We start from the raw sequence: 11,579 nt of genomic DNA, 5'->3' as shown, positions 1-11,579 counted from the left end.
GAGTTTGTGGGTTTTCTTTGCTTGCTAAATTATGTCAAGTTTATTTATAAATTTATGAAATGACCCAAAACTTTTGTCACAAGGTTCCAAGGGCCCTCTGACATAAATCTCCCTTTATTATCGAGATTGATCTGTGCCTTTTTGCACTCCACAGCTGAGAAGCTTTGTAAAAAAAGCAACGGTGGATGTCACAAGAATGCAAAATGTGTACAAACTGATGTGAAAGTCAACTGTACATGTCAGAAAGGATACCAGGGAGATGGATATACCTGCATGGCTATCAATCCTTGTACTGATGGATTCAATGGGGGATGTCATGAACATGCTCTCTGTACAATGACAGGGCCAGTAAGTATTATGTATTCAAACATTGCTGTAGAATTAGTTTCCCTGTTTATATAAAGAAGCATGCATAGATGCCTGCAGATGAAGTTAGCTAATATGCAACAGTTCCCTAGGGAAAAATAAGTTCATTGTAGACAGCCATCCAGTTAATCACCTTTTAGAGCAGGGGTCTCCAACCTTGGCAACTTTAAGACTTGTGGACTTCAACTCCCAGAATTCCTCAGCCAGCTTTGCTGGCTGAGGAACTCTGGAAGTTGAAGTCCACAAGTCTTAAAGTTGCCAAGGTTGGAGACCCCTGTTTTAGAGAGTCATACAGAATGATCCAAGTAGGTTTACCCTTGATTTTGGCACAAGGTCTCTAATATAAACAGGACACCAAAGCCAAGACATCTGAAGGACATCAGGTTGCCTATTCTTGAACTGTTATAACAGAATAACAGACTTACTCTTGAAAGAAATACTGTTTTTAAGCTTTGCAAGACTTTACATTACCTTGGGTATTTGAAATGTAGGTTTTGTTTTTAAATAGAAGTCCAAAGTCAGCTCTAGTGACTTGTAACACAAAATCTGTAAGTCTGTTGATATACTCAGTTATACTAAAATTTCCTTTCAGGATAAGCGTAAATGTGAATGTAAAGAAAACTACATTGGGGATGGAATTGATTGTGAAGTAAGTCAACTGCCAATAGACCGGTGTTTACAGAACAATGGACAGTGCCATGCAGATGCTAAATGTACCGACCTCCATTTCCAGGGTCAGTCTTCTAATTTAGAAATATCTGAAAGCAACTTGTGTATGCTTCTTAATGATGCCGAATCTGAGAATTCTTGACAGTAAAGTGGTGGTTCTAATATGAAATAACTCAACAACAGTCAATCTTTATAGGTATTTTTTGAACAATACACAATGGTGACTTTGACAACTCAGGTCTACTCCGGCATAATTCATGATAATTCCATGCATGCATATGCATATTACCAAAAATATTCAAAACAAAAATATAACATTCAGGTGTAGAATCTGCACCTTGTTACAACATGAAGTCATATGAATTTGATACAACCATGTCTAAATACGCACCGTGTGTGTATTGTGGCTCCAGCCCCCGAACCTGGCCCCATGCCCGAAAGTGACTCCGAGTGAGGGGGAAGGGCCGGTAAGGCTTACCTCAGAAGCACCGATTCCTTTGGCCTGGCTCCAGGAGCCAGAACCAGGCCAGTCGGAGGACGTAATGAGGCTGACATCCTCTGATTCCTCCCTTCCTCAGGCTATGCCCTCAGACGCAACTGATAATCATACTAAACAAGCCTGAATCGACCCGCACTTCAGAAGATTAGAGAGGCGGCATCATCAAAGGGAATCCATAGGATATATAAGGAGCTTTGGGACTGCTCTCAGTTCCACAGGAAGCAAATTAGCTGAACCGTGTCGAAGTGAGCTGAAGTCTTAATCTGTTTGAACTTTTTGGCAGGCAGCTACATTTTCTCGGCCAGGACTGATAGGAGCCGTGAACCCACTGGCTGTAGGCCAGCTCGTTACTCCAGAGTGAGGACGGAGACAGAACAGTGTGCATCAGTCCCTAGTGTATCAAGACTAATGAATTACTGTTTTATCTGCATATCAAAGAGAGTCAACATTTTATATAATTATATTGTCAGGATATACCGAAGCTGGTATGAAATATGAAATTGTGCAAAGGAAATACTTCACTTTCTTGTCTTTACAATACACCACCATTTATATCTGATGTTTTTTTATAAACCACAATGTCTGGAAACCCATAAATATTTTTGCATCTTTCTTTTTTGCAGATGCTACAGTTGGTGTTTTTCACATACGCTCTGCAAAGGGGCAATATAAATTGACTTTTGCTGACGCAAATAAGACTTGTGAAGATGAAAGTGCTACCGTAGCTACCTACACTCAGCTCTTATATGCTCAGAAGGTAAGAATGCTTATTTATCCTAACCAAGTGGGAAAATATGCATGGTATTGGATGAGAATGTCCCACAAGGGCTTTTTCAAGAGGCAATTAGACTTTCTGGTTTTTCTTTGAAGATGTTTTGCTTCTCATCCAAGAAGCTTCATCAGCTCTGAAGAAACTTCTTGGATGAGAAGCAAAATGTCTTAAATTAAAAAACAGAAAGTCCGGTTGTATCTTGAAAAAGCTCCTTTGGAACAACCGTGACCTGGATGATTGAGAATCTCCATAGATATTGGATGAGAAACAAAATGATTTGAAGGAGAAAAAACCCAAGAAATTCATTGCTTTTTGAACACCATGTTTTGGATGATCATGACCTGGATGTTTGAGAAACTCCATAGACATCCAGGTTGCAAAAGTTCTTCTGTAAATATGAGCCATTTGCAGCTAGTTTTGTGGAAAAATCCAGACTGCCAGTGTGTAACAGCCAGTCTGCCATCCAGAGTTGGGATAGAATTCCAAGTTCTATTTGGAAAATGAGTCAATCTGTTCTTCATATTGTTGCTGTGACTCATTGATCATGTTGAAGCTTCAAAGAATGCCTCTAGGATTCTATAAATATCACAGAAGTCTGTGGTCAGTAGCATTCTCACTAATGTAACCATCATGTGCGGGTTCATGCAGTAGGAACTGCTATATTCATTTTGTCTCCCAGTGAAAGCAGTTTGTCTTTCAGCATTTATTATGTTGGATAAGCTCCATAGTTTTAGCTTAGGCTAGTTATCCATTTTCTTTTGTTTCATGATTATATTCCTTACATGTTAACAACAGGCCAAATATCATCTGTGTGCTGCTGGTTGGCTGGCTAATGGAAGAGTCGCATATCCAACAGCTTTCTCTGCCCCAAAATGTGGTGGAGGAGTTGTTGGCATTATTGATTATGGCATCAGAGTCAACATGACTGAAACCTGGGATGTTTTCTGTTACAGAGTCAAAGGTAAAAATAGAAGAATGTTTGAGTTCTCAGAATCTGCCATCTTGGCTCTAGGCTCAACCCATCGAGGTCTGAATTAAAGTCTTTATAGACCTGGGACACTTTTATAATTGTAGCAGTCTCAGGCAGATTTGCATTATATTTACATATTTACATTGTATTTAAGCATATCACAGTTATAAGCAATTTTTAAAATGAGAAACAATATGTAAACATTTTAATAGGCATAGGTCCTGGTATATAATTATATAATTAAGATTGCAGGAAAATTAATTATTTGTAGGCCTGGGAGCTGGTAAGTCTTAGGGAAAAGCCCTCCCCACCCCCATTCCTAATAGATATTCAAGTCCTTGAACTATTTCAGTTTCCTATCTAAACTCTCTTTGTTGTTTTATAGATGTCAATTGCACTTGTAAGACTGGTTATGTGGGAGATGGATTTACATGCAGTGGAAACTTGCTTCAAGTCCTCTTTACTTTCCCAACATTTGCAAACTTTCGCTCAGTGAGTAATAAAAGCAAAGCTTTTTCTCCCCTAGAAAGCAAAGGAACAAATCTGAATCATTTATGATTTGAATCAGTTATTTGTTTAAAAGACTTTTCCTGTTTTGTTCCTTATAAATGCCTTCTACGTTTTCTGCAAGCCTGAAATCCACTGGGCTGCACAGTCTCTGCTCATTTTATTCTACCAATAGCAACAAGAAGCCAGCCAGGACTCCCTTTTTGGAAGGCTTGCTGATGCTTCTTACTTCCCAGTAACTCTGCTTGAGACTTGTAGAGAACACAATCAATCTTACAAGATTATGTTGCTATAGCCAATCTAAATAAAATAAGCCTGTAGTTTTCCATGGGGTTATTTCTTGATCTGCTCTGTCTCTGGGCTGACAAGACTGCTGGTTGAATTCCAAAGAGGAGGAGGAGGAGGAAGAGGAGGAGGAGAAAAGGACGCCCAGACAAGACTTTCTGGCCTCTCCTACAATAGTATAACAGCATAAAATAGTTATCTGTGAAAGCTTCAATCTGAAAGTACATACTACATGCCTTCTTTCAGTGGTCTTACTCTACTCTACTAGAAGAAAGTGATTTAACCTTTCCCATTGTCCTTTCAGCTGTGGTGGGATTCAAATAATTTAACAACCAGTTCTCTGCCCTAATGGTCGGCTGCGTGGGCGTGGCCATGATGAGCATGGCCAGGGGTGTGTGAAAGGCAGCACTTGCCCTCCTGCACCCCCCTGTGAGCAAAAACAGGGCACGAGGGGGCACACACACCCCAAGCCCCATTTTGGGCCTAGTAGGCTTCCCTGCACTTACCTGGGAGCCAAAACGAGGCACATGGGGACTCCCGGAAGGGGCACGGAGGGGAGGGCCAGCCAGAAATTTAACAACCAGTTCACCCGAACTGGCTGAATCCCACCACTACTTTTCAGCAAAAAGCAGAGTTGTCCATTTCTAAAGGAAAAAGCCAAGCCTGATTCAACTCATTTGTTTAAATATGTGTCATTAAGAAATACATTTTGGATCCTTGCATACAAGAAAAATATGAGGGTTTCAGAAAATATCTCAGAAGCATTATTTATTTATCATGCATTCTTTTCTTCTCTCAGCAAGTTAATTATTTTGCAAGACTCTTATCATAGCAGAACATATGTCATAATGATTTACTATCACAATTTGCTATCTTCACAGAAGATTTTCACTTATTCAAATACCTCAAGGAAAGGCCAAGAGTTCATGAAATACCTCACAAATCTCTCCATTAAAGCAACCTTGTTTGTACCAAACAATGATGGCTTGAGGAAGAATGAGGTAAATGAAAAAAAATATTGTTTTCCTTGCCAACTCCAGAAGCTTAAATAGGACGATTGTGGAAAGTTTTTCTGCTGCTTTTGAATTCTCATTGTTCCTAAGGCTTATGTCATCAATTTATGAAATTAAACCAGATATCCTAAAATTTTGCCTGCTTCTCACTAACATGGATGGAACATGGAGGTAATGAAGCAAATTTCAGATGAGATTATTAGAGTTTTTAGTTTGTAAAAATACTAATAAGATACAGTCTTATCCCCAGTCATGATACCCCTTATGTATTGGCTGGTATCTCTTCTAACATCCAACAGGCTCCTTGCTCCACCTGATTTCACTTTGTCTAAATTCTTTTAATTGAAATTGAGCTCTTACAACAGCAACTACTTGTACTTGTTTTAGACAGAGTAGAAAAGGTACTCCCATACAATTTATGGAATAAAGCTATTAATTTTTAGATGCAAAGTTATCCACCTTGAATTAAAAAATGGAGGGAAAAGATACCAGCTGTGAAATGCCGCCATTTTGATTGAAGACACTGTTATTTTTTTTGCTGCTTTAAGACACTCTCTGGAAGAGACATTGAATATCATCTAACCAAGAACAGCACATATTATGAAGATATGGTCAATGGAACAACTCTCCAAAGCAGAATAGGGGAAAGCCTGTTAATTACGCACCAAGAAGAAAACCAGGAGCAGATTTCACTCACTAAAAAGGTAGATGATTTGTTCATCAATATGCTGCTCATAAGGATACAGCTTGATGTGAGTTGCCTGTATTGCATTGATTTTTTTTTTCTTCCAAAGGAACAAAAAGGAGAAACTGAGGAATTCTGATATGAATTGGACATGAATGAATGTCTTCAGGGGGAGAAATAACCTTTCAAATCTTTATTACAGTCATAGGCCAGCATATAACAAAGTGTTTTTGAAAGTTCACAACTTTAAAATGTGTGTGGTTCCCAGAATACCCCAGCCAGATGCTGCAATGGTCATAAATGTGAAAAATGATCATAATTCACTTTTTTCAATGCCATTCAAATATAAACAAACTGTTGTAAGTGGAGGACCTGTACTCATGATGCAGATCCCAAATGTAGAAAGATTAGAGAAGGAGTCTCCAACCTTGGTCCCTTTAAGACTTGTGGACTTCAACTCCCAGAATCCCTCAGCCAGCAAAGCTGGCTGAGGAACTCTGGGAGTTGAAGTCCACAAGTCTTAAAGGTCCACAAGTCTTAAAGGGACCAAGGTTGGAGACCCCTGGATTAGAGCACTCCATGGAACTTCAGATTCACAGAACCTGGAACATCCCAAAATCTGCACAATCTCATTCCCTTGCTTCATCCCTTGTCCTGTTCTATCTTCCATGATCATTCTTTTTATTTCGAACCTGCTCATTTTCTATTATCACCGGACATCCGTGGCAGCCCTAATATTTTTCTTTAAATTAAGCTAGTAGCCTGGGTTCTCCTGGACTTCCTTCTCTATGATTTTACATATATAGTAGTGGCCAAAATTGGGGAATCCTTTGGAAAAAATGTATTTTCTAAAACTAGCTAATAACACCACTTGGTGTTTGTTTTGGAGTAGTACCATAAAATTATATATTTATCAATGGAAAAATAATTTAATCAAGAATGTAATGCGATAACTTTCATGAAGAATTTGCTATTAGAATAGCAGTTACAGTATAAAGAAGAAAAGTGAAACATATAGAAAAAACAGTTTATACAAAAATTATCACCATAGAAAAAATGAGATATATAAAAATTATGTCAGTTAATACCTAGTAGGGTAACCTTTAGCATGAATTACAGCCTTACAACGTCTTCCCAGGGAGTGAACCAAGTCTTTTAGTTCTACAGCTGTTGTAATGTGAAACCAAGATTGAACAATTGCTTCTATTAATTAGGTTTTATTGCTGGGTCGCTTCTGCCTAACAAATTTCTTTAGTCGCTCCGTAGATTTTCAATTAGGTTAAGGTTTGGGTTATTCCCAGGCCATTCCAGCAGTGGAATATAATTATCTTGAAACTCCAAAAAAAGTGGTGTTATTAGCCATCAAACCTCAAAAATACACTTTTCCCAAAAGGTTTCCACAATTTTGACCACTACTGTAAATGTCTTTCTACATTCTTTTCATTGATTAAGAAAACAAGAAAAAAGGAGCAAAGAATTACACTTTCCACAGGGTTTATCCACAACTATCTTATTTTAAATACTGTATGTCAGGGTATCAAACTCACAGCCCACGGGCTGGATGCATCATGCGCTGGCCACGCCCACACCTGGTTTAGCAAAGGGGAAAGTCACGCTACATCACATGATGCTGCTGTGACGACACAAGTTTGACACCCCTGCTGTATGTATTTTTTAATGTATAATCTATGTGTATAGTTCAGTAATGTAGCCTTTTTCACTTTAAAAGGTAGTATAACAACCACTATGTATTATTTATCTGGATTAAATAACATGGGGGGAAATGGCATTTGCCCAACTAGTGATGTAACTTTCTTTCTAAACTGAATGAGTAGCAATAGCAAATTTCTTTGTACAAGATTCCTCCTTGGCCAGCTATTTCTGCTACTTCAGCCAAGGAAGAACTGAATCTTTTTTGGGCTAATGTCCAGCAGCACAAAAAAGGTACGTTTTGTAGGCAGTAGTAGTATACCAGGGGTGGGTTTCACTTACCTTTGCTACTGGTTTGCTTGTGCGCACACCACTTCTGCACATGTGCAGAAGCTGCTGTGCATGCGCAGAGCATATATGACGTCCGGGCAGGTGGATGGAGCCTCCTGCCGCTGCTGCTACCGGTTCACCTGAATCGGGGGAAACCGGTAGATTGGGGACTCCTTTTGGAAAAAATGTATTTTCTAAAACTAGCTAATAACACCACTTGGTTTGTTTGTACCACTGTAGTATACATATACAAAGCAGATTATATACCAAAGAGCTACGCACTGTAAAGTAAACATCAGTTGTGTTACAGGGAGTATCTTAGTAAGATCATATAATATGTTCATCATGTTGTGACTCAAGTTATATATTTTTTTTAGATGACTACCAAGTATGTAAATGGTAAAGCTATCCGTGAGTGGGACATTATTGCCTCCAATGGGGTCATCCATGTTATTGAAGCATCACTAAAGGCACCTCCTGCAAGCTATGTAAGTGCTTTGCATATAGAAATGTATTTTTTTGAATGGAGTGGCTTCCAAAAAAATGGTGAATGAATATTTCTTTTGGAAGCAGGCTTGATGGAGTATGTCAAGAAGGAAAAACTATATTGGGGCACTTGGTCATCCTTTGTTTAATTGGCATTTTTCGGCCTTAACTCAGAATCAAAATAGCAACATTTGATTTTAATTCAAAATTGAACTTAAAGTAGCAATGTGTTTTCCCATCACACACTATAACTTTCCTCTTCTGTCATGTTAATATTACTTCATCTTCTGAAGATTACTCAACACTTTTTGTGTAGGAGAGGGAATATGCATTTCCGGAGCTATGGGTTATGTGCCTTGGGGACATATAGATATGCATCTTGCCATGGAAGAACTCTTGGGGAACTTACATCATCTTGAGTTTAAAGAAATGAAGAACCCATCTTCAGGACAATCATGAAAGTACTTGGAAAACAACACAAGTAGAACAACTGTCTCCTCTTTTTGAACCTCCTTCATTAGAAACATTTGTTTGAGCTATCAAAGTGTGGTGAACAAGTTGTTGATTTATTTACAAAATATTGTTTTCTTCTTGTTTCTGTTTTCTCTAATATAGACATATAGTTAAATTAGGCAATGAAGTACACATTTCCTATATGCATGTTTTTACCATAGCTCACATGGAGACCTTTGTAGCAAAATGGCATGCATAAAGAAAACCTGGTCTGCTTCATGGCTTTAAAAATGACATTTTCTTTCATCCTGAGTTAACGTACTAAATTCTGTGCCGCGATACATTGGATCAATTTTAAAATGCTATGTTCTGTTGTGTATCTTAACGCATAGTAACATGACTTTCCCTCTAGAATTTGTGAAATATTTAATTATACTTCCTACCTATTATCCATTTGCCTTCTTTGTCTCAATTCAAGGCTTCTCTACATCCTGGAGCTGGTACAGGAATATTCTTTGCAATCATTCTGGTCATCGGAATCATTGCTTTCGTTGGATATTCATACTTCAGATTTAAGAATAGAACCATTCAATTCCAGCTTTTCAGGGTAAGAAAAAGCATAATATAAACGGACTTTTAGAATAGACACAGTACGTGTGTGTGTGTGTGTGTGTGTGTGTGTGTGTGTGTACCAAATTTATATTTTGCTGATAAAGAAATAAATTTGATATATAATACGGTTTGTCATGAATGCAACTACTTGAGTGCTCCTGGATTGGAGCTGAAAGACTAGTATAGATCTATTTCAAGCTATTTAGTTCTCATCAGCTAGCCATACCCTTCTGGGATTCGTATGGCTAGCTGATGAGAACTAAATAGCTTGAAATAGATCTATACTAGTCTTCCTTTATTTCTTTGTCAGTAATATAAATTTAACACAAAATAGTTTGTCATGAAAGCAACTGCTTGAGGGCTCCTGGATTGGGGCTAAAAAGCAAAAGGTTTATCCATATTTGGGTAAACCAGGTTGCTTTGATAGAAAACCCATATATATATTATTGGGCAACTTTGATCATGCAAGGAAATAATAAACAAGAAATATGTGACAAAGCTGTTCCTTTCATACAAAGAACAGATTTATTATTTCAGCTTCACTGAATAGAGCATGCAGGAAAGGAGAAAAAAATTGCCATAACTCCTGTTGAGTTTGCTCTGCTCTATTGAGGATGCTACTTCTGGGTCTTAACACCAGAATAAAAGAATAATAACAGAGTTGGAAAGGACCTTGTAGTTCATCTAGTCCAACCCCCTGCTCAAGCTAGAGATATATGAGGCTTAGAAGCACATGAGGCTTAGTTTAATGCAATGATTCTCAACCTTTTCTTCACCATGGACCCCCTTTAAATACCTTTTGTGGCCAAGGACCATGGCACAGACCATCAAGACTTAATTCAAGATTTAAATCATAACATTTCTTCAAGCCTTTGTGGCCCTCCATTGGTTCGGGGACCACAGGTTGGGAACCACTGATTTAGTGCATTCCTGATAATCAAACCCTAGTACTTAAATAATTTATAAATACAGCCAACAGTTCTATAAGAAACCCTGTTTGTTTGCTTTTTGATGTCCTCAGGTTATCTTGACTTCTGGCAACCGGTTGGCCTTTTTTGGAAATGGCTTCCCATTGCCTTCTTTCTATGACAAGAGTGAATAAATCACCCATCTGATTTAAGTCAAAGTCAGGATTAGAATTCATGGTCTCTCAATCTCCTACCCCAATGCCTTTAAGTAGTACACCAAAGTGGCTTTCTTTGTAATGAATCTGAACATAATCTATTCTTTTAAAAATGTCACATAGGAAAAAGATGATATTGATGTAACTACACTGGACAAAGCACCATCAACCAACATCTCTAATCCCAATTATGAAAGCTCATCAGCTCCTCCACCAGATCCTCCTTATGATCCATTTTTGGTAAGTTTTTATTCTGATGGGGTAGGATTATGTCAGAAGCCAAAATTTGGATTATAAAGCAAAATATTGTGGCTTCTACTTAACTGACCACATGTTTTTTTCTTCTTTTAGTAACAGAGCTATCAGCACATAGTATGGGGTGTTTTTGTGTTTGTATTTTATTCCTTTTTGTTATCCCCTTTGAAATAGCATGCATTGGGGCCATAAGATGATACAGACTCACACACCACAACTCTTATCTGTGACAACTTCAAAGCTAATCTTAAGGACCTATCTTTGCCATTTAGCTTTCAGTATATATTTTTAAATAGAAAACCCATCAATAAATTGTAGTCACTGGATTCAAACCACACATCAACAGATGGGCAACGCAGCTTTCCCTACAGCAGCTGGGTAGGACTGATTGGCTCAAGATTGGCTTAAATTTCTGGAAGGCAATTTCACAGAAATACCAACTGCACCTCTGCACTTCTCAGGCAGGGCAGAAGGTCAAACCAGGGTGCCCAAGTCAAAATAACTTGTTTTAGGATTAAAGCACAACTCACTCACATTATATTTGGTGCAATGTTTGAACCCAACTATCCTTTCTCCGAGAGTCTGCATCTCAATACATCCTCTGCAACTAGTCTAAAGTCTAATCCAGTCTACAGCCTGAAATGCTAAATATGTTATCAACTCTATAGCCAGACCAGACCCAACTTCACAGTTGTTTTATTATTAACAGAACAAGATGCTTCAAAGTCTTAGTAGTGTTTCCTGTTAAAGTGTTTGTTGTCTGAATAATAGCTTTCAAATCACCCTTCTCTGCAGTCTGCTAGAAATAGGGACTTCTCAGCAATGGCTCCATGGACATGTGAGTCGTTTACATCTGGCCCCTTTTCAGCCCTCTTTTGCAGGAGGCAAGAACTTAACTGCTTTA

General features: G+C 38.3%; 1 protein-coding gene across 1 annotated transcript in view; it reads left to right on the top strand.

The window, feature by feature from the left end:
• STAB2 (stabilin 2) overlaps positions 1 to 11,579 on the top strand; it is a 123,716-nt gene that overhangs the window by 111,619 nt on the left and 518 nt on the right. The window contains exons 59-68 of the mRNA XM_058189719.1: positions 155 to 348; positions 959 to 1,100; positions 2,158 to 2,291; positions 3,102 to 3,267; positions 3,662 to 3,768; positions 4,950 to 5,069; positions 5,630 to 5,785; positions 8,124 to 8,234; positions 9,164 to 9,292; positions 10,544 to 10,660. Of these exons, the coding sequence (XP_058045702.1) occupies positions 155 to 348; positions 959 to 1,100; positions 2,158 to 2,291; positions 3,102 to 3,267; positions 3,662 to 3,768; positions 4,950 to 5,069; positions 5,630 to 5,785; positions 8,124 to 8,234; positions 9,164 to 9,292; positions 10,544 to 10,660 (1,376 nt within the window). The remainder of the gene's footprint in view (positions 1 to 154; positions 349 to 958; positions 1,101 to 2,157; positions 2,292 to 3,101; positions 3,268 to 3,661; positions 3,769 to 4,949; positions 5,070 to 5,629; positions 5,786 to 8,123; positions 8,235 to 9,163; positions 9,293 to 10,543; positions 10,661 to 11,579) is intronic.

The sequence above is a fragment of the Ahaetulla prasina genome, chromosome 7, assembly GCF_028640845.1.
Source record: "Ahaetulla prasina isolate Xishuangbanna chromosome 7, ASM2864084v1, whole genome shotgun sequence".
NCBI classification, from domain to species: domain Eukaryota; kingdom Metazoa; phylum Chordata; class Lepidosauria; order Squamata; family Colubridae; genus Ahaetulla; species Ahaetulla prasina.
The sequence above is the reverse complement of the archived record's forward strand: the minus strand, read 5'-3'. Positions and strand labels throughout refer to the sequence as shown.